The sequence below is a fragment of the Lepidochelys kempii genome, chromosome 5 (genome assembly GCF_965140265.1).
Source record: "Lepidochelys kempii isolate rLepKem1 chromosome 5, rLepKem1.hap2, whole genome shotgun sequence".
Classification (NCBI taxonomy): domain Eukaryota; kingdom Metazoa; phylum Chordata; order Testudines; family Cheloniidae; genus Lepidochelys; species Lepidochelys kempii.
In genome coordinates this window covers 82,916,586-82,940,674 of record NC_133260.1, presented here as the reverse complement: position 1 = coordinate 82,940,674, position 24,089 = coordinate 82,916,586, and the positions used below count along the sequence as shown (strand labels likewise).

The window sequence follows — 24,089 nt, the reverse complement described above, 5'->3', positions numbered from 1 at the left end:
TGAACCCCCTGGCTGTTCCAACCTTCTGGAGCCTCAGTAGCCTGCAGCAGTGGTTCTTCCCTCGGCTCCTCTGGCCTATTTCCTGGGCACTGACTCTCAGTCTGCTCTCCCTTCTCAGAAATGGAGCTCCTCAGCCCATCTGCCATAAGGTCCCAGGGCCAGTGCCGACCCCAAGATACCCCAGTTTCTTAAACACATACCTTGCCCAGAACTCCACCTCAAAGTTGTTATGGTTATAGTTACAGTTCAACTTTCTCAGGGGCATGCAGTAGTTGTGAAGAAGTTACACACACACACTTTGCACAAAGTCTAACATATTTTTGCTCTTACTTACTTATTCAAAGCACATGAGAGTACAGATCATATAAAACAACAAACATCTTAAAATGCAGTGTCCCTCACTATCTCACTCTTCCCTTGTGAGTCACTGGAGGACCATCTGGATCCAGGAAGGCAGCCAGGTAGTCCCCTGCTTCGTGAAGTCTTGTATGCTGTGTTCCTTCTCTCTCATTGACTGGAGAAAATGGCCCCCAAGCAGAACAGCTTCTTCCCTTTTTAAAATCTTCACCTCCCCATGTCACATGACCCCTTACCTTAATATAGGCTCTAATTACAAAGCACTCAAACGCGTACTTAAAGTTAAGTACATTTTTGAGTGCTTTGTGGGACACAATGAGTAAATACACTGAAGACCCTTCACCACAACTACTTTAAAGACAGAAACGGAGGAAAACGGACAGTAGGCTAAAACCCAACAATTTCAGAGTCTACATTTAATGAAAAAATAGGACAAAGATGCACCTTGTAACTCGCTTATGACATATTTCCAATAGGATCAAATCCAGAGGCTAGAGCCTTTTACTGACAAAGTCCAACCAGGCTCCCGTGAACTTCATCCTTGGTAGCTTAAACTGAATGTTATTTATTTTATACTAATCCACTACTCAGTTATTTTCCAGAAAGAACAAGTTGTATTAATAGTTAATCTAGAACAGACAGAAAATGTAGTTTGATGACAACAATGAAGCATCCAATTTTTCAAAATGCAGCCACCACGTTCCCTTTCATTATCCTAAATGCATGGTTCTTGAACACAATTTAGTCAGCCACTGTAAAATAAGGCCTATGTATGTGAATTTCACATTAAAATACAAAATTATGAACTGAATACCTATATAATAAAAAGTTATGTCTATAAAATGTACCATACTATACGAATGTCTGTATAATATGTAAATGCCTACAGCACTGGCATATGGTACACTTCAAATGATCGTTCTTTCTAGTCAATTTACTCTCCCTAGTTTGAATACAAGCAACAATTCAATTACACTGAACTGAATTTATCCAAATTGCTTTGAGTTGCAAATCTCACAAGAACAGGTTCTTGAAATGTACCTGGGGTTTCCTAGTTTCAGCCAGGTCAGAAATACTATGGAAAGAAGGGCAAAGATAGGTTAAGTGACTCATCTAAGACCATACAAATCAATACTCAGATTTCCTAGCTTCCATTCCTATGCTTTTTATCCACTAGGCCACTTTTTTCTGTGTGAAAATATATAAACATATAAATATAAAAATGTCGGGAGGAAAGAAAGATGGAAATACTAAGATATTTGTTCCCAGAAACTGCATAAATATTCTTACAGTAATAAATCAAAGGTGCACTTAGAAATTAGTTTCAGCAGCCAATATGTTTAAGGATACAATCAAATATGCTGAAAAACAAGTCTTATTGTATTCATTTAAAATAATATTAGTAAACAAGATGGACTATTAAAAGAAGATGTTAACAAACAAACAAAAACTTTATTAAACAAAGAGGAAAATAGCAATGGGGAGAATTCATAATAAATGCACTGTGGATCTAAATTTCACCCATTTAAAAAAGAAGCCAAACCTGGAAAAATATTATCTTTTATAGACAGACACAAACATGTACACCACAGTCAAGCAGGGATATATTGCTGTGTAGAGAATTCTTTGGGGAAAATCATCATCATGGCAAAAAAGTTTAACAAAGGAAGTACAGGAACTACAGTTAAAATAGTTTAAGAAACAATCTGAAACGTGCTGGGTCTCTTTGAAATTTAAGTTGTGTGGAATATCTTATACACTCAGAGCCCAGGCATTACTACTTTTTCAGTATCCTTCTCAGTCTGACTAATTTTAGGGGTTTGGGAGAGGGAAGTGTTAAGTTTTTAATGAAAGTGACTCCTTCACTGCTGTGCCTTCCTAATTGGTTGATGATGCAAGCATTTGAGACATGGCCTCTTCTTCAGTCAGTTTTGTCCTATTGAATCGCCGCTCCACTGAATATCCACACACTGAATATTATCATACTGTGAAATTGTCTCTACATCTTGTGTCTGCTGTTAAATACAGGATTTAACGCCCTCAGTATGTGCATGTGTGTTGCCTGTGCATCTAGACCTTTAAAAATATTTGACTTTCCCCTCTGTATAAATGTATGTTTGTAAAATATACTAAATTAACACCACAAAATTAAAATCCTATTTATCTACAGATCAGGTGCAGCACTTGCAAGACCAGGAAAACTTTCTCTACACAGCCCAGTCAACACATCTCAACCATTTTGTAGGACTAGTTCAGCTCCAATATTCATTCAACTCTGGTTCTATCTACTGTGCCTGTCTAGCAGGAATTGGCTAGAAATGATCAGATCCAGCTAGTCATCAGATATTTAGGTTCACAGGTATTAAACTTAGATTCAGACCAGTGACCTAAAAAAGAAAGGTTCAGTATTCCATAACAAATGCACTGAACCACACATTCCTTTGGGTGCATTTGATATTTTTCATGTTGAACGTTACATTTAGATTCGTTATTCTGATTATTTTCATGACAAATTTGTCTTAAGATAACCAAAGTGACACAAACCCACACCTCCGTATGTAGGCACAGGAAGATAAAGTGAGGTTTCAAGATCAGAAGTCAAGAGTATTCAAAGGAGCACAAAATAGTGCTTTTTTAAAGGAAAATGAAAGTATTTAATAATCCACACCCTGGGTGGTCATATGCTTTGTAAAATAAAAAAGTTTTGAACATTCGTTAATTGATCACTTGTTTAAGGCATGTAAAATAAGGGTTTAATCATCAGGAATTGCCAGTAAGGATGCTCACCCTTTACACTAGAACATAGTTTATGTAGAGATGGAGGCCAGACTTGAGAAACAACATTAAACATCCTCATTTTATCAGTGGACTCTCTAGTTATTTATTTTCAGAAATTTCTCTTTCTTCTTCCTGTCAACATTGTTTTTATCAACAGTTACAAGTCATTTTAAAAGTGAGCAATCTGACTGGATGGCACTTACCCAAATACACATTAAGTTTAGGCTTTATAAGATATAGAAAACAAGGTGAGGCCACATGCTTGGCTGACACTTATAAACCAAAAGCTAGTAGTGCTAAAGGACTGCTAAGGACCAACTGCTGAAATGTAGAAAATGAAAATGTCTACTGAGCTCATTTAACTGCTTTTTTCCTGCCATAATGAGCCTAAATTTATACATGATATTACAGCTTTTTCTTTACCATAATAATTATTAGTCTTTCCCAAGAAAGAAGAGAAATCACAAACCTCTAAATGTACATGCCACGGGATAACACCTGTCATGAATCAAAGTGCCACAAGATAACTCCAATGTTGATTGTTTTGATAATTCTTGTGACATTTCCTGTGTCCTTAGAAATTATGGGAAATTTTTATTTCTTAAATATACAGTATTTGAATGAAAACATACCTATAGTCCTCAAACACGTAAAAGATTATTAGTGGTTTAGCCATCAAGATACATTTACAGTATAAAACACTTTCAATACTGTACTTGGGCACAAAGATACAAAACTAACTTCAATGGGAGTTCTCGCAGACTCCTAGACTTTAAGGCCAGAAGGGCCATCATGATCATCTAGTCTGACCTCCTGCATATGGTAGGCCACTCCTGTAACAGACCCCAGCCTCTGACTGAGTTACTGAAGACTTCATATCATGGTTTAAAGACCTCAAGTTACAGAGAATTCACCAATTACACCAATTTAAACCTGCAAGTGACCTGTGCCTCATGCTGCAGAGAAAGGCGAAAAACTACCATTGTTTCTGCCAATCTGACCCAGGGGAAAATTCCTTCCTAACCCCAAATAGGGAGATCAGTTAGACCCTATTACTCAGACACCTTAGAAAGAATTCTCTGTAGTAACTCAGAGCCCTCCCCATTTCGTGTCCCATCACAAGCCATGGGAGATATTTGCTGCTGGCAGTTGCAGGTCAATTACATGCCATTGTAGGCAGTCTCATCAGATCATCCCCTCCATACACTTATCAGGCGCAGTCTTGAAACCAGTTAGGTTTTTGCCCCCACTGCTCCCCTTGAAAGGATGTTCCAGAACTTCACTCCCCTAATGGTTAGAAACTTTCATCTAATTTCAAGCCTAAACTTGTTGACGACCAATTTATATCAATTTGTTCTGGTGTCCATATTAACTTAAATAACTCCTCTCCCTCCCTGGTATTTATCCCTCTGATGTATTTTTAGAGAGCCTCCTTTTGGTTAGGCTAAACAAGAAACGCACGTTGAGTCTCCTCTCATAAGGTAGGATTTCCATTCCTCAGATGACCCTAGTATCCCTTCTCTGCATCTGTTCCAGTTTGAATTCATTTTTCTTAAACATAGGAGACCAGAACTGCAGTGTTCCAGATGAGGTCTCACCAGTGCCTTGTGTAGCCCACCCCCCACCACCAGAGTCAAGGCATATGGGGGGTGTCCTGCCGGGTCACATGACACCTCTCTCTCCCCCCCTGATTTCTGCAAGCACCAAGCTGCCCTGCAAGGCTTGCTCTGGTTGGCATGCTGGGGGGGAGGGGCCCTGTGGTGCCTCCCTATCCCCCCACCCCCACCCTTCTCCAGCACATTTTGGATCATGCATAGCTGTGGAGGCAGCGGGACAGAGCAGCTGTTTTCCTGCACTCCAGGTTGTTGCCTCTGCAGCTGGATGCCACCTCCTGGATCTTAATGCTTGACTGGTTTTTTTTTTTTTTTTTTTTTTTTTACAATGGTGAGTGCCCACGGCGGGTGGGGATGTGGGGAAGGGGGATGGGAACAGATGCAGAGAAGGGATACTAGGGTCATCTGAGGAATGGAATCCTACCTTATGAGAGGAGACTCAACGTGCGTTTCTTGTTTAGCCTAACCAAAAGGAGGCTCTCTAAAAATAGGAAAGGGCAGGGGAAAATGGGGAGTGGAAGGGGGAGGGATTGGGGAAGAGAAGGGGATATAGGAATCGGCAGGGGGAAGCAGGAGCCCAGCATGTAGCGACCCCTCGGCTGCAGCAGCACGAGAGCAGCAACATCCTGGCAGCAGCCAGTGTCGGAGTGGTTGCCGGCAGTAGCCAGACCGTTCCCCCCAGTATCGGCAACCCAGGTATCACTCCAGGTCAGGGGAGAGAGCCAGTGAGCCAAGGTAACTGGCTACAGGATGCACGTGTATGCATGCATGTCTCCACACACACTTTGCCCCAACCCCCAATACAGCAGTCAAACTACGCCTATAAATAGTACTAACACTTCTCTGTCTCTACTGAAAGAACCTTGCCTGAGGCATCCTAGGACTGCATGAGCTATTTTCACGGCCGCGTCACATCGGCAGCTCATGCTCATCCCGAGATCAACCAATATACCCAGGTCTTTCTTCTCCTCTGACATTTCCAACTAATAAGTCCCCGGCTTATAGCAAAAGTTCTTGCTGTTAGTCGCTAAGTTCATGACCTTACATTTTGCACTATTAAATTTCATTCCATTTCTATTATCCTGGTTTTCTAGATCCTCCAGATCTTCTTGTATGATATGCCAGTCCTCCTCCATACTGGCAATTCCTCCCAACTTTGTATCATCTGCAAAGTTTATTAGCACACTTCCACTTTTTGTACCAAGGTCATTAATAAAAATGTTAAATAAGACTGGTCCCAAGACCGATTCCTGAGGAACTCCACTAATAACTTTCCTCCAGCCTGATAGTTCACTTTTCAGTATGATCCATTGTAGTCTCCCTTTAACCAGGTCCTTATTCACCTTTCAATTCTCATATTAATCCCCATCTTCTCCAATTTAACTAATAATTTCCCAGGTGGAAATGTCTTACTAACATCCAGGTAGATTAGATCTACTGCATTTCTTTTGCTTAAAAAATCAGTTATCTTCTCAGAGAAGATCAGGTTGGTCTGGCATGATCAACCTTTTGTAAAGACATGTTATATTTTATCCCAATTACCTTTTACTGCTATGTCCTTAACTAGTTTCTCTTTCAAAATTACACCAGGTAGAATTTTATAGAGGAAAGGTATGAATTGCTTTGAGCGTTTGGGTATTTTTGATTGGGAGAGGGAGGTAATGAAGTTTGTAGGAATGTTTGCCAGTGAGAGAAGAGTGATTTGGGTTATACAGCAAAGCGGTATGTTCTGCCTTCAGCAGCTAGTTGTGGGTACCCAAGAGGGTTGAACAAGGCTACCATGAAGCTGGACATAGGATGCTCTAGAGAAGGTCTAGCTTATATGGAAGCTTCAGATCTTCAAGTCTTTGTCATGGTGTACAGTGAGAGATGGCAAAGTTGTTGACATAGGCTCTAAATGCAATATTTAAAATCAATTCAGGATGGAACATCTCTGGTTTTGTCTTCGGAGTCTGGGATATTGGTGGACAGTCCTTTAAAAAATTAATGATGACCACTATAGGGGAAAAAAGAGATTAATGCTGTTAAATGCTAAGTCAGTGGCTAATATTATCATTCAGTTTCATTAGGGCTAGGTGTAAAATTTTCAAAAGTATTTAACTTCAGAGCGTAAGTTTTTTTTCTTAGAAAATGTTATGCCTGGCTCTTCGTGTTCAATGGAAGTTGAAGGCACTCAACAGCATGCTGGATCGGACCATAAATTCTCACTGAAAAGAATTTATGTTTTAATCACTAAGCACATAAACCTAAGGGGTCACACTTTTTAAAAGGTTTCAGAGTGGTAGCCGTGTTAGTCTGTATCAGCAAAAACAACGAGGAGTACTTGTGGCACCTTAGAGACTAACAAATTTATTTGGACATAAGCTTTTGTGGGCTAAAACCGGTTTTAGCCCTCGAAAGCTTATGCCCAAATAAATTTGTTAGTCTCCAAGGTGCCACAAGTACTCCTTGTTGTTTTTACATTTTAAAAGCAGTCTCTATCTCCCCATCCCACAAATATTTATAGACATCTGAACTTTACATGCAGTACTGTACTTACAAACTCCCCTAATGACACCATAAAGGAGGAGCATAAAGTCAAGCATTTGCATAACTATTGGCAGGATCAAAACCTACTTATATTTGCACTCCACAACTCGAATTGTTAGGCACCCAACTACTGATTTGTCTGCACAAATACTTAGATGCTTGGTTGAATACTACTGAAAATTTGACCCAAATTTGACCCAACCTGTATTTTGAACAATAAAATATAGATTGCTTAAAAATCTATTTACATCTGTGTCGAAAAACTAACAAGGGTGGAATATCTAAAAATAAACCAAACTTTAAACCCCAAGATGGTAGTGATACAAAACACTTAAGTGCCAATTGAATATATAAGCCAAAAATACCATAAAACTACTAACTAGTAGGTTAAAACATACTTTGACAGATTCCAATAGCCATTTCCAATACTGAAATATGCAGCTTTTCAGAGGTAGTGACAAATTCTACTCTTATATGCACGTACAGAACACTCATTAAGATCAACAGGGGCCACACATGCACAACAGAGAACAAAGTTTGGCTCCAAGCGTTCAGTCAACCCACTGCTTCTTAAGCAGCTAAAAGGCATAAAAAACTGGCTCTGGGCATTTATACCTCCTACAAGCTCACTGAACATACATATTGTGCAAATAAATATCAACTAGACTAATAGGGCAAAATACTTTAGAGACACTATATACAGTTTAAATAATTTATATTATTGCTGAAACTGATGAATACGTGCCACAAAATTCAATATTTTACTATCTGCCTCATTGCCATCTATTTACCTAACACATATAGAGTAAGAAACGTACTGAATGTTCACCGATAATGTTCCAAGAAAACATGGAAAATTTACAAGCAGAACAACATGGTACTGATGAATAGTTCCAGCTTTGTGATTTTCAATAAGGTAGAATTTCTTTTGCAATAGATATTCTAAATTCAGTGCTCTACTTACAGAATATAACATGTGTGATTATGCTGAATGCCTGGGAAACGATCCAGAAAGAAAGGGCATCTAGTTTTCAGGGGGTAGTACCTTATCTGTGTGGGAAGGTCAAACTGAACCAATTTTATTAATCTAGAATTCACTACATCTACCCATCATAAAATAAAATTTAAAAAAATAAAGCTCTGTGGTTTAGTTAAAGTCCTCTATCAGGGGAGGGAGGGGCGGCTAGGGGCAGCTAGTTTTAAAAGGAAAAGTGTGCACATGTGTTACTACTTCATAGTAGGCGTTTTTTTGTTCTAGTTTGCAGGTTTTTCCAGTTAACTATATTACAGATTTAAAACTGAGGCTGTATATGCACATCTTTCAAGAGAGATTTTCAAAAGCACAAATAGAAGTTAGATGCCTAACTCCCAGGAAATATTTTAATATTAACTCTCATCATTTTTAGTAAGGCAAATTCCAAGTAGCAGCAAATTAAATTGTGTTAATTTTCAAAAACTAAAGTGTTTATAAAAAAGTGTACATTATAATGCAACAGAACTATTTTGGGCATCAAGATGAAAGAACTCAGACAGAAAAAATTGCTTACCTATGCATACAATGGTAGAAGTCAGAATTTACATAACAATAACATTAACAACAATAGCCAGAATTCTCAACAACAGGTTTCTATGGTTAGATTCCTGCAGCAAAATTTTCAAAAGCACTTAAATGACTTTAAAATGTTACTCCAATTCCTTATGTAGGTGCCCAAATAACTGGCTTGAAGGTTCAGAATCTATCACTAAAGTCAATAAACAATTTGTATTCAAGAACATCCTTAGTAGGCATTAAACAGTGATTTCATGGGCTTCAATTAGATTTCTCCTTCTGAATTCATGAATTTGAACCTCCATCCTATCTACAGCACACATACTTAATGGAAGAATTATTCAGATCAATGTGAGAGCCTAAATGCTTTTACTTTCCTGTATGTATTACCACAATAAAGTGATTAAACCACAAGTATAAGGAATATATCTGGCATATTAAACTATTGTTCTATTAGAAACTTAAGGAACCTTATTAAATAAAAAACCACACCTACTTGACCTTTTAAAAATGTACTATTGTTACAAAAAGTATAACATCTAAAATTGCTGAAACTGAAGACTGGAAAATATTTTTATTTTTGTTTATTCTGTGCATTATACATCACTTTGTATAATCACTTTCACTCTTTCACTATAATCAGCCTCCTGTGCTTGTGTGAAGATCCCCCAACACAACAAGAGGAGAGAGAAAGATTAATTTAAAAATAAGAAAATGGTGTAAAAAATCAGGATGACGAATCAGAGGTATAATGATATCTTGAACTACCTTTAAAATAATTTTGTTTTTTATTTAGTTTAAATAGTTAAATTTAAGGAGCACAGTTAAGTAGAGCTGCACGAGTGAAGCCAGAAGCTAAATTCATAAGCTCTGTGGGAGAGGAAATGCAAGAAAGCTGTTCCCTCTAGACCTTAGGAGCTCCAAAGGAGCTTGGAAGCATCGGCTATGCATGTGCTATAAAAACGTGCATTTGGCCCATGCATGCTACATAAAACATACATGGCCTCTGAGTTTTAAGAAGCACACTTGTCCCCATACAGAGTTTATGGAGCATACATTGGGTCTGCATGCCTCATGAAGTACCCAGAAATTACTACTGAAACAATTATCCTCCAACCCCTCTAAAACTAGAAAAAGGCACCACTTCTTGTGAATTACAATATATTAATATTTGAAGACCATGGTTTTCAAAAGCAAATTTTCTTTTTGTGGGGGAAGAGGTAGTACCCATAGAGTCACATAAGGGACCAGCAGAAGACTAGATCATACAGATTGACCTCCTGTATGGCACAGGCCACTAACACCACCCAGCACGCACACACTAAACTCAGCAACCCACAACGAGACCAGCGCATTACAACCCACAGGAGAGCAGACTATTATGTGCCAAAGGGAGAGATAGGGGAGACTGAGGTGTACCAGTGCTTGAAGCCCCCTGAAACAGCCAGGAAATGAATAAATGAGATATACCCAGATAATCCAGACAAATAACCGACACCCACACATTGCCGAGGAAAGCAAAAAACCCCAAGCCTGCCAATCTTATCTATTGGAAAATTCCTTCCCACCCCACATATGGTGATCAGTTAGACCCCAAGCATGTGAACAAGAACCAGCGAGCCAAGCACCTGAGAGAGAGAATGCTTTGTGTCACCTCAGAGCCATGGCCCACCCTGCCCAATGTCCCATCTGCTGCCATGGCCAAACCTGATGCTTCAGAGGAAGGAGATTTAAAAAACCTCCCAGAATACATTGGGGGAAAACACCCCTTCCTGATCCCTGCCAGTGGCTGGCTGAAAACCTGAAGCATGAATATTTAGAAACAGAAGATGTAAACCAGAAATGAGCCCCAAGTCTTTTGAGCCCTGCCCCCTACCATCACAAGTAACCACATCATATAAATGCACTAATAAATTTGTTCTGCTCTCTTTATTTGCCCCACAACTCCTATTGGAGTTCTAATTCCCTTCTAACTTCCAGCCTGAATTTGTTCATGGCCAGTTAATATCCATTTATTCTTATGCCAACACCATCTTTGAGCTTAAATAACTCTTCTTGACCCGCCCCAACATGTATTTAGAGAGAACAATCATATCCCACCTCAGCCTTCTTTTTACTAAACAAGCCAAGTTCTTCCAGCCTCCTCTCATAAAACGGGTCCTCCTTTCCCTGTCATCCTAGTAGCTCTTCTGTGCACCTGTTCCACTTTAAATCAATCTTTTCTCAACCTAGATACCTAATCTCTTTTGTTGTTTTAAAAAACAGGATTCTGAGAAAGTGTTGAGGCAACTTAAAAAAATCTCAAATTGGCCTCCAAAACCTGAGGTAATCAAACTCACAAGTTTCTTTTGTAAATATTGGCCTAAAATTTCTAAATCAAATTATTTGATTTATCATAGACCAAAAAAGTTTAAGAAAAATGTCAGATGTGTGCCAATTTTTGCACCACAATATTTTAAAGGCCTGACCAAGTTGGCCTCAAACATTCTAAACATTATATTTTATAGAATAAGGCTGTTGAATTAATTACAGATTAGTTTCAGTCTAGTAAAGTTAAGGATAAAACCACCCAGGGTTATTATAAAAGAAGGCTAGCTGTACTTAACTATGGAGAATGGCTATTTTCTCCATAATACTTAGTGCACAAGTGACATTTCTTAATAAAATTGCTAACTGGGCTCCATTTTTCTAGCAATATTTAAAAGGCAAAATTACATATGGATTAAATCAGCAAAATGTTAGTGGTTAAAAGAACATGTTTTTCCCTTCTGGATTTACTCCCCTGCCACTGAGTCATCTGAAATATTAGATTTTAGTTGTTAAGAAGTTCTGAGTTAAAAGACTGTTGTCTACGTTATCTATTTTATTAGAAAAATACATATTTTTAAAGATATCCTAAACAAAATGGGCCAAGATTTCCCCGGCATAATACCACTGAAGCCACAGATGTTACACTAGGCCCAATAACTTACATGGTTTGGAACATTTACCAGTCACTTACTAGCCAGAAGACTAAATCTAATAAACAGAAGACATTAGTGAGCACTGGTCAGCTGTAATAAATGTCCCCAAGGTAGAACTGATTATTGGGTGAATAAATATATTTTTAGAACACTATCACATGAACTGCCTATACCAGCAGTGATCTGCTATACATATGTACGATACTAGCTCTAGAATGGGTAGAGTATTGCTTTGGAAAGATAACCACAAACTAGAGAAAGCACCAGGACCTGGAATGACCCAGTCCTTCGACCACTCAATAGATGTTTCTCTCTACTTTTAGAGCATTCCCAGGACCCACACACAAGGACAGGGGAAGGACCTTTGATAGCTCATTCCTCTAGGATGAATAATGGGCTATATCCTGCTCTCTTTTCCATGGTTATAATAGAGCAGAATATAGCCCGATGTATTTTTCTGGTTTTCTAAATTTGTACAGTTACAGCTGAAATAATGCTTAAAGAGTTAATGTTGGTCTCAAAATATCTTGTCTTCCATGTATATATATTTAGGTCTGATTGTTTATAGCTGCCAGTTGCTTTCTTAATGAACATTTCACTAGTGTGACATAACCTGTTTTGCTGACCTTGTCAAAGGATGGGGTGGGGAGAAGAAGGGAGAGAGAAAACCCAAGAGCACAGACTTAAGTCACAATAAGAGGAGACAAGTAGGAAAACAGATCAAAGAGTACTTTGTTAACTGGGTAACAATGTAAAAAGCAACACTGAAAAGTCAAGTCTAAACAATGAATACAATTTGAAGAATTGTTGCATACATTAAAAGCAACTTATACAATTTTATATACATTTTCATCTGCAGCAAACAACTCACCTGGTAGGAAAATTCAGGCAACATAGTTTCACAAAACTATTTGTCTGGATGACTTATGCTTCAAGGACAGCCAGAACTGTATTTGCAGAATTATGGAGGAGAAATAAAACCAAGCCTATAAAGTGTGTGAAAAATAAATCCAACTGCTAAATCCTTGGGGAATGTAAAGTTTTGTGAACAATGAAGATAATTGTGGTAGTGAACTGAAACCTTAGTGTATTTATGTTTAGTGATGTTTTTTATTGACAGTGACTTCAAGATAAAGAGAAGATTGTGTAGGAAAGGTTAGAGAGAATCCAAGAGACAAATGAAATATTAGGGAATGCATGCTAAGCACTAAAACAGTGCTTCCCCACCTCCAACCCCAAAATTCCCTTTCTGCAAGACTGTTCATGGAAGCCAAGCCTCTTCCATGTTATATAGCATGACATGTATTGTGAAGAGGGACCTCATAACAGATTTTAAATCAAATTAAATAGGAAGTACAGTAGTCTTATGTCACAGTAACCTTAAAAGCATCCTAGAGAGTACTGTGTTTTTTAAACACACGCTTATCTAGTTTTCTTTAATGGCATCATTGTAATTGTACTATAACGGACATGACAGTTTATAATGATCTTTTCAAGGGCTTGTACATTTCTGGCAAAATTTCACCTTTGAGCAGAGAATAAAGATGAGAAATTTGAAGTGAAAAAATGAATGTGGAGACGAAAAATAAGCCATTTGAACACTAAAAAAAGAAAATTGTTTTTCCATCAAATATAATTTTTTCAGATGCTTATTCTGATGTTTTGATAAATATAAGCCATTTCTGAGTTAAAACTGAAAGTGTATTCATATCTGAAGAAATGTCTTCAAATAAAGTCAAGTTATAAAAACATTAAAGTAGGAGAGAAGAGATGCACATTGTGCATCTTTTTAACACTCTGTGAAGATGCAATGCTCTGCATGAATGAGTGTTTCTCTCTAGGAGTAAATCTTACTGAAATAAATGTATCCAAGTTCATTTAGCTTATTAGACATCGAAATGCGCTCGCATGGATTCCTCTGTCCTCTTCCTTTGTCATTCTCTTCTACATATCAGCATACACAAGGGAAAAACTAAGTTAGAATTCCCACATCTATGAAATCATGAAACAAACAAGGCATTTTTCCCTCCAGAAAGGAGCAGTTAGTAGTCCTGTGGAGCAGATAGGACATCCTGTTTGAAAAAAGCCCCAAAATCCATAGGAAATCCAAACCCTAACCCCACAGAACTATGGGGATCTGTACAGAATGCCTGCGCCAGCAGCACAACTGGCTCTGTGGTCACACCACCATTGTTAATGGTCTGCAGATGTGTATGATCCTATGTATATACCCCCAACCCATCCCACCCTATAGTCACAAAGAAGAGGCATAAGACATAAATTAGAAGTTAAAGATGCAAAGAGCAATACTGACTTTGATAGGAAAACCTCAGGGTATTTTAAGAGGGGAAGAGGTCCACTTATAAGGGTCCTAAAGTTTTATATAAGTGCTGAGAGATCAACCCACTTTCAAGGTGCACTTCCTGAAATGTGCAATTTTTATTTGATTGGGTGTTTGCATGTAATACACCTCTTCTACTTTTTTAAAAATAATAGAAGGAACAAAACTGATTTGTGTAATATTATGACCAACAGAATCTTGAATGTTGTGGGTTTAGTTTTAATTACAGTTCCTATTATTAGTATAATTCAGCATGCTTACAATACCATAAATTACAGTACATCTTTTTCAGAAGGCAACAAGAAGCAGGCTATTAAATGGTCTCAGCCTGTAACTATTTTTCAACAACATACTGGAACATATTCATAGAATCATATAAAACTGATGGTAAAATGTGCACGGAGGTATTAGAATTGTGCATTTAGATGTGTAGAAAAAAAAACCTCTCAAGCCACATACAATGTATGTAGTCTAGTCCATATTACACATGCTGTAAAAATTACAATATGTAAATTCAAAAGATCAAAGTACATGCACCACATTTCACTTAGTTTCAAGCACGTGCCTTCTCTTGCACTGAAGAAAATATGTAAAATCATACGCAAGCTAAATAAACCAAAAGCCTAAGGTATGCCTTGAATGCCCCAAATCAACTTGGTAAGATGGGTCTTTGACTTAATATATCTTTCCATCTTTCCTGCTTATCTTTTTTCATTTCTGGAAACACACTCCTTATCTTGATTGCCATCTCCTGCTCAATTTGATACCCAGTATTCACAATAATGTCCAATTCCTGATGCGGGTGATGTATGCAGATAGTTAAATCCTGCACTTTATTTTCCTGTTTGATAGTATTAACTATTTTCTATTTTACACCCAGGGGCTACAAAACTTTTAAAAAATGTTTACAAAATCAGCATTATAGTTTTAAAAAAGAAGACACGGCAAACAAATTATTCAATACAAGCTTCCACAGTCAAGTCCCTTTAAAATGGTAAAAAACAAACAAAAAATAAACAATACTGTAATATTTTATACTCTATAGAATATAAAAGTTTATAAAACTATGCATCACTAACAACACAGCTAATTTCATTAAAAATAAAATTGAACCCTAGACCTCAGGGTTACAAAGAAAAGCTTGAAAACATGAACCCTGAAAGTCTCAAAAACAAAACAAAAAAAAAATCACCAGAAAAATCACAAGACAATCACAAGTTTTTCAGAAGCTCATGATTTTTTGGGAACAAGAGCTGGCAATACTGCATTAAATACACAGAGAGAGGATTTACCTTAACCAGATAGGTCAGGTCCATTACATATCAAATGGTGTGACGTCACCAAAAATTTGAATATTGAATCACCATGACATTTGTCTACACTGAAAAAGTGAGCAATGTTTTAAAATACGTTAACAGGTTTTTAAAACGTCAGCTTGCATATAGAATGAGGAGTACTTATACAGACTAACACGGCTACCACTCTGAAACCTGTCAGTTTGCACACAGTGTAGACAAAAGGTATTAGCTGACAGAGGTTAAATCTATACAGAGCAGAAGCAGAAAACACACAGATGTGTTGTCACGCTTACCCATTTTACTTTTGTCACTCAGCACACAGTTCTGATGTTTAACCTTCAAGATGTGCTCTTTATAACGCTGACTTTTCTAAAGGTAATCTTCATGTATGACTTAAAAAGCACACAGAAAAAAACAGCAACTGAGAAAATAAGGCTACAGTATAGAGAACTATGATCACCTGTTTCTCTGAAAGCTAAGTATATAATCTGTAAAAAGTACTATTCCATGTCTGCACAAAGAACTTACAGTTCAGATTCACCCCCAAGAAATGCAATAGTGGGCCTGATTCTGCTCTTGCTTACACCAGTTTCAATCCATTAATTACAGTGGAGATAATCCTGATTTACACTGTTGTATGTTGCTGCAGAATAAGGCCCAACAGAAGTGTGGAAGTTCATAAAGAAGGATGAAACTTTGCCCTGAAGTCACTCTGTTGTGTCCAGGTATTGCAACCCACCTGGACTCAACATCTGCCTACATAAGGAGTACAGGACTGGGCCCAGGAGTTGCATGCATTTACCTGAGGGGAAAAAATTGACCTTAAGTATGTGAAGTAGCTTGCTGTTCTAAGAAAATCATAAAGGAGTACGTCATCACATTTTATTACTACAACAAAAAAAGATTCAATCCACTGGGGTGAAAAAATCACCACACAGTCTAATTTAACTACTTTCAACAGCTGTATCAATAGAGGTACATTATTAAAGCCTGTACCTTGAAGAAACTGCTACATAATAAAGAAGATGTGAAACTGTTTCAAAGCACGTACGTAACCTAAGGATCCTTAGGTTTGTCAGAATATCTAGGGCTTTGCTGAAACTGGAACATTATGTCTCCAGTTATACTTCATGGCAAAGCTGGAAAGAAGTAAAATCCTAGAAGACCCATTCACACAGCCATTGTAAAATGTGTTACCAGTAGATCTTAAATGCTTCAATGAAATCATTTTTCATAAAATTTAAAAAATATATTTTGTCCAATGTGACTTAAAAATATGTTGCAGATCTATTCTTTTCTCTTTTTCCACCTTAAAATCCCATCCTACTTCCTAGCACATCTAAATGGATTAATAGAAAATATATGCATTCCTCATGTCTAAAAATAACTTTACTTTAGTTTGCTATGAAAATTTTTTACTCATTTCACTTTTCCTTTATACCTAACTTTAATATTTAATAATTCAGAACCAACGTATTGTTCAAAAAGTTTGTTTTCATCATATTTGTATTTTAGAACTCTTTGTACGTGAAGTGACAACATTCCTCTAATACTAGGACACTTTTCAAAATCACCATTTAATATTATAATATCAAACATTTACTTTTCAGTTTTTCTTTATTTAATAGGTATATGGCAGTGGCTCCCAAAAGTCCCAGTCAGAATTTGGGATCCTATTATTCTAGGTGCTGCATAAACACATGAACCTATCTCCAAAAAAGCAGACAGTTTAAGGCCACAATCCTGCCCTGAACCCCAAGCAGATGGACCTCTCTGCTCGTATGGAGCTCAGTGCAGAATTTGATTACCAGTTACCTTGGGGGGGGGGAATCAACCAAGACAACAAAGGAGAATGGGTGAAATGGAACCACAGTCTCCCAAAATGGCACTGTTAGGACTGAGGGACCATCCTGCATTCTGTTATGCATGGATAGACTCCCTGCAGACTTCAGTAGGGCTTTGTGTGGGAGTAGCCCAAATAGATTAGAATATAGGCTCTGGATCTAAATTTAGTAATTTGATTAAAATAGTGATTAGAGAATCCTAGTCAAAGTTTTATGTCCATCTGCATGATGCACACCATTATTTCATTATTTTTAAGCAATTTTTCTATGCCACTAGTGTATTTTATCCACTGTAACACAAAATGTTCTCAAAATAAATCTTCAAAACAAACTTATTAATAATGTGGTTAAGTACAAGACTCCCATCACCTGCAAGCAATAATTTACTAAGCAGAGATTTTTAACCATTAAAGAAATAATGTCATTCACCTATTTAAATCCAATGTAGCTTTCCAAAGCCATTTTAAAAAAGACCACCAAATTTAGCTGAAGCTTTCTGAAAAATAACAACACACAAAACCAATTACTTCACTGCCTTTTTGTCTTTAATGGCACTCTTTCACTAGCCTACTGAAATTATTTTTTCCTGTTTAATGAGATAGTGCCACAATGGCAAGCATACATTAATACTAAAGAACCAGTCAAAATAGCTTAAATCATATTCACCGTATCAGCTATGACTCCTGTCCATGTACTCCAAGTCTATATTTTTATCTACAAGCATAATCTTACACCTAATTATAGCCTCCCTAGTAAAACAGCTGTAGAGGTTGATTTAGTTTTGTAAAATATAATATCCACATTGCAACCAAAATTTTAGTAGCCTAATACGTACCTTCTTTTCTTAAAAACTTGACTGTATATTAGAGGAATTTATGTGCTCCTTGAATATGTATGACTTCTATAATTTGTTATGCTGCCTGTATCTATTGGTGTGATATATTCTTCACCAAACACCATTTCATTAGACTCTAGAATAAAGTAATCATACCACTTTTGCCTTCTCACATAGCAAACAGTTCTTTATTAAAAGTACAGCTGAACCATTAGGAAAATAGTAAATGCTACTATACTCTGAACACCACAATAACATTGTTGAAGAACTCATAGAAGGATATAATCTGTTGACTGATTGTACAGGACAAAGACAGTATGTGCAATCAGAAAAATAGTGATCTAAATGTTAATATGTATGTTTATACAAATTGCAATTTATATAACAAATGCATATAAACCCTTAAGCTAGTATTATAATAAGCCATGATAGATATCTAACATTTATGATACAGCTTCTTACTGATATGACCTCACTCAGGCACCTGAAAACAACTTGTATTTATGGGCAGAAATAAATAAACCAAAATATTTTTCAGTGATGAGGCTCTGTGAATGTATTTTTCATCTTTTTATGATCAGTAATTTACATCCTGATATATGTGCACTTAAAAACAGTAAAGAGGGGGAAAGATTAGAGATACATTTACTTACGTTCTCATATAGAAATCTGTATATTAAAGCCATCATGACTTATCCATTACTTCTTACCTCATACGACCAAACGCACTGGGTTCCACCAAACCGTCGGACGCATCTTCCCACTTCCACATCCTCATGTGTGGTGTACATTTCTCGAAGACATTCACTTATATGTGGCACCATTCTCCTAAGAACTTCTCGACTGAAGATCATTCCTGGTCCTCCCATGCAGAAATTTTCTCCAGGCTCAAGCCCGAGTTTTCCAAGTTCTTCAATATTTCCCAGACCAGTTTGCCCCAAATAGAGAGGTTTACTGCTGTTCAGTGACCTAAGGAATTCCTCCAATTTTTCCCCTAGGAAGAGAAAAGGTGAGCATTATCTCTTCAGCTCTTGTAACAGTCATCTAGTTTTCTGCATCTCAACCATTCTTTAAATGTAAGAAGCACCTTTGTCATAATTTTCTATAATAGTCTAATGTAGTTTCCTGTGTTCCAATGCACACTTAAAAAGAAAAAAAAATCACACCCAACCGATCTTCCCATTCTGACATAAGTTTTAAGGTATTTTACATCAGCAAAACCATTAGTGTAGACACATTTATATCAGCAAAAAAGCACTTTTGCTGGTATAGTTCCTTTCATTTGGATAACTGCTAAAAGCTATATGGGGAAAAAAACATTATTTTGCCAGTATAAAATTTATCTTGCATTAGGATGGTTTGCCAGTACAACTGTACTGGAACTCCATTTCCAGTGTAAGTTCTCTATAAAAATAAGGAGAAGTATATAGAAGTCATAATTAGACCTGACATCCTAGTAAACTTACATGGGCAAAATCTGCATTGATATATTACCCCAAATGGAGAATATCATGCCAGAAACAAATATAATGGGATTAATTAAAAGAAAATACAACTGATGTATTAATTTAAACCTGTTTTTTGTCAAATATTCTTTCATATTCCCCCAAAGTCTATACCAGAGTTCAGTCACTTGTTCAGATGTTTCCAATGATGCAAAGCATTACAGCAAAAGATAACTTGATATCAATTTCTCCTTCTGAGAACATTTTCTTAAAGTTTAAATTTGGTGTATAAATTTAGCCTTGCAGCAATTTAAAAAAATTGGTTGCTTCCAAGTTACAGATGAGTACAAAAGAAGAGTGGCAGTTTTTCTTTCTGTACTACTTCTATACTGTAAAATGTGTGTGTGTATATATATGAATATATATAATTATGAAATGTAGCAAGCAAGTTAGTCCATAAAGTCATTTAAAAAAAATAAAGTGACAAAATTAAATAGGTAGAAAATCATCTCCTTCATTAGCAAAATTGCTACATTCCATAACATCTTTAATAGGCACTCCAAATTTAGCCCTCATGCTAATAATATACATAATCCATTGATGGTGAGAAAATTTTGCTTATCAGAACACAACCATTTTGCCTTAAGCAGCAGCAAACATTGTAAGGCAGCATGTATCTGAAGGCCATTTTCCAATGGTACTAAAAACTTAAATAGAAAGCATGCTGCAAAAGCTTTTCAGAGATATACTGCAAAGCATGACAATGGCTTGGCAAGGAACCTTCGCAACATTAATGGACAAAAATAATAAAGGAAAATCCTGGATTCAAAGGATGTATGGAACAACAAAAAGGAATTACCAGTATTTTATCAAAAATATCTATATGTTAAAAATGCAGCAAAAGATACATTACAGTTGCATTTCATTTAAAAAAAGTTAAGTCTAATGCAAATTACTTTTGCCAGATCTAAATTCAGTCATTAACTCATACTGCTGTGCCCAAGTAGGATGGGTGTCTGACTTGTAATACTACCTGTATTGTGAGCAGCAACAGTTGTATTCAGAGGAGTAAGATAAGGACGGACTGCCACCCTTAGGCTGCATAGCTGAGCTATGTGGGAAGCTTTAAACACACAACAGTGAAAAGCATAACTGAATTCCCACCACCTTGGTCTTAATCTCTTCCCTAAAGTTCATCTTAAATTCTGCATCTGGTGAAACCTGGCAGATTTCTTTCCGGACCAAAGTAAGTGGCCAGACTGCAGTAAGGTATCCTCTTTAAGTCAGCCAACCTAGAGGCACATCATTAAAATAATAAATATTTGGTTCAAACAGTGAGGCATTTGGTTGATCCTTAAGTATAATTTCCAGCACATCATCTTCACCGCCCTTAATGCATTCAAGAATATTGATTTTTCACCGAAAAAGCCTTGGTTCCTGAATATTAATATCACTAAAAGCTTTGCGGCCCACCAACTCCCTTCACTATGCAACTTGATTACAGTTCCAGCTACTGTGCCTTGTATAATATACATCACTTGGAAACCAACCCAGTACGCACATGGAACAGAGAAGAGAGGTTAACCCCACAACACCTCGGAGAGCAGACACACATCGAAGTTTCTCTGGATGCGAACCAACACACCCTTTGGAGGTATAAGGTATAAGGGAAGTGGAACACTTTTAAAAGCCTCTGAGACTGGACAGTTCATCCTCATTTATTACAAAAGTCAGATGAATGTTCCCCGCTACTCAGTGGCAGAAGCAACTTACTATATTAGCAAGCAAGTATGTTAGGACTAAAAAGTATCCTCATTCCTTAACCATAAGTGTACTCTGGGATAACAGTGCATTAGCATATCTCAGATCTGAGGATTACTACTGACTTCTATGAGTAGTGAACAGCTACTAGCATCTTGAAGGAATCAGTATTTAAAGATAATATGTAAATTCATACACAATATTACAGTCTGCTACAAATAAAAGTAATTGCATTCAGTTGCTATTGTCCTGGCTTTCGGGGGTGAAAAGGGAAGAGACAAATTGGAGTGAAGGAGAAAAAGCAACACTAGTCCCTCAAATAATCACGATCTCTGAACTAACTACCCTTGGGATAACATCGAAGAGCTCCTTTAAAAGATTATTGAGGGTTCCAGCCGAAAACCCTGCATTATACATTAATTTCTCAAGCCCGGGCGAAAGCGAGAGTGGAGACCTCATCTCCAACACACCCGCAAAACTGAAGTCTCTCGGACACCTGTACTGGCAATTCTGTTTCCAGCTATAAACCCCTGCTGAAGCGTTGGGATTAAGAGACAAAATATGGAGATTTAGCTTTTAGCGATCGCTGACAGGGCTCAGCCAAGCGCTGGCTACATTTTTCAAAACTACCCAGAGAAAGACAGAAACACAGGTGGTGTGTGTTTGTCAAGCCAGTGGGGACGCGCTGAAGAACAGGAGTCAGACCTGCTGCCAGATCTCACTCTTTTTGCGGGGATTAGCACAGAATGAAGGAAGCTCACCTACTAGGGTTAGTTTTAAGGGAGTTTTTAAAAGGTTTGAGCGGTTACTTATGTACGTTTCAATAAGATAGTTAAAGTTTCCCGCATTTATGGGACTCTCACTTATACAGATGGTCCCGGTTTGGCGGCTCTGGAAAGTGGGGGAGAAGAGGGGATAGAAACGGGTTTTAGTTATTGCTTCTGACGATCCACGTGGCATGTCATTGCCCCTGATGGGACTCTCCCCCCACATCCAGCCGGTCCCGGTTTGGCAGCTCAGGGAAGTGCCCCGGGAGGGGGTGAGCATTTGGGGACGGGTGTTGGGTGCCCAGCATCACCTTTGATGTAGACATCGTCGTCCGCCCGCATGAACCACTCGTACTTGTCCAGATAGTGGTCGTGCATGTACTTGATCATCATGAAGGATTTCTTCTGGGGCGGGTAGGAGTCGTCCACCCCGGGCAGGGCGACGACCGGCAGCGGCGGCAGCCCGGGCCCGGCGAGCGGGGCGGTGGAGCCCTGGCTGGAGAAGAACTCCACCCTGCCGGGGATGAAGCGCGCCCAGGTCCGCTGCGCCGCCACCGCCCGGCTGCCCAGGTACTTCTGGGCCGTCATCACCCCCACGTAGAGGAAGTTGCGGGGCTTGGCACAGCCCGCGGGACCCCCCCAGTCCCCGCTCCCGTTGTGGCTGCTCCGGTGCCTGCCGCTCCGCTTCTCCCCGGCTTCCTCCTCCTCCTCCGGCTCCCCGTCCCCGCCGGGCGCGGCTGCAGGGCTGGGGACGGTGCCCCCCTCCGCCTGCGGCTGCAGCTCCCAAGGGCTGCTCCTGAAGCCGGTGCCCCCCAGCACGGCCGCCGCCGCCGCCTCCTGCTGCGCCCGGGCGCCCCCCGCCGCGCGGCCGTAGTAGGAGCAAAGGCTGGAGGCGCGTCTCTTCCTCTCGCTCATCTCGGCCACTCTGGGGGCGATGAGCCAGGAGGCGGCGGTGAAGCCCAGCACCAGCCCCAGCACCACGCTCAGCCAGGCTCTGCGGGACCGCGCTGCCATGGTGCGGGCGGGCGGGGCGGCTCCGGGGCGGGAGGGTCCCGCACACACGAGCTGCGGGGCGAGGAGGCTGCTGCCGGGGTCCCCGTGCCGAGTTAGTGCCTGGCGGCCCGGCCCCGGCGCCTCCTCCCGCTCCGACGGCGGCTGCTGGCGTCTGTTGCTCGGAGCGAAACTTCTCCCGGCGGCGGCGGCAGCGGCAGCGAGAAGCCGGGCGGCGGCGGCCCCTCCACTGCTGGCACCTTGTCACCGCCGCGGCTGGTCCCTCCCCGCCCCTCCCACCGCTCAGCCTCCTCCACGCGGCGGCGGCGGCCCCAGCTCGCCGCTCATCCCACTCCCGCGGCGGCCGCCGAGCGCCACACCCAGGGGGGAGCAGCCGCCGCCGCCGCCGCCGCCTGGACCCCGGGCAGGGCGAGTCCCCGCCGCAGCTGCTTCTCCGGAAGGAAACGATTTTTTTACGGGCCGCCTCCTTTTTCCAGATCTTCCTCCCCGTCCTCCTCCTGCTGCGCTCCCTGCCCGGCCCAGGGTCGTGCCCCCCTTCCGCCCCCCACCTTCGGTTCCCCTTTCCCCACTCGCTGCCCCTGGCGCCCCGTCCTTCCTCCAACTCCTAACAGGGGCGAGGGACCTTGCACAGCAGCTCCCGCGTCCTTCCTCCCAGCTCCAGCCTGGGCTCATCCTGGTGCCCTAGCCCAGCCGCGCTACCCTGCTGCAGGGCGCAGCAGCGGCGGGATCGGGGTGGGGTGGAGGGGTCAGGAAAGTCCTGAAGCATCAGGCTGGGCTAGACTACCAGCCACGCCGTCCCTCCAGGTCCTGGGAGCATCGGGCAGCTTAACGCTAGTGAGGGAAATGCCCCTTCCAGCAGCAGCTGCTGTCCAATCAAGTGTGTAGGTATTGGAGGCCGGGGGACCTTAACACTGCACCCACACCTTTACTCATCCCCCACCGCTATAACGGGGAGAGCGGTATTGCGTCACCAGCACTCACACGTTTTCTTTAGCTGA

The 24,089-nt window shown here is 39.9% G+C and overlaps 1 protein-coding gene across 2 annotated transcripts in view; it reads right to left on the bottom strand.

Annotated features, from left to right (window-relative positions):
- The window catches only part of CHSY3 (chondroitin sulfate synthase 3), a 264,799-nt gene extending 241,443 nt beyond the window's left edge, over positions 1-23,356 (bottom strand). Inside the window, exons 1-2 of one of the 2 annotated variants that reach the window (XM_073344875.1) lie at positions 22,392-23,356; positions 18,818-19,101 (exon numbers count right to left, since the gene is read on the bottom strand). In XM_073344875.1, coding sequence (XP_073200976.1) covers positions 18,818-19,101; positions 22,392-23,094 — 987 coding nt within the window. In that variant the 5' untranslated portion in view covers positions 23,095-23,356. The other variant, XM_073344876.1, reaches the window with a different exon arrangement.
- Positions 23,357-24,089: the final 733 nt, after the last annotated feature.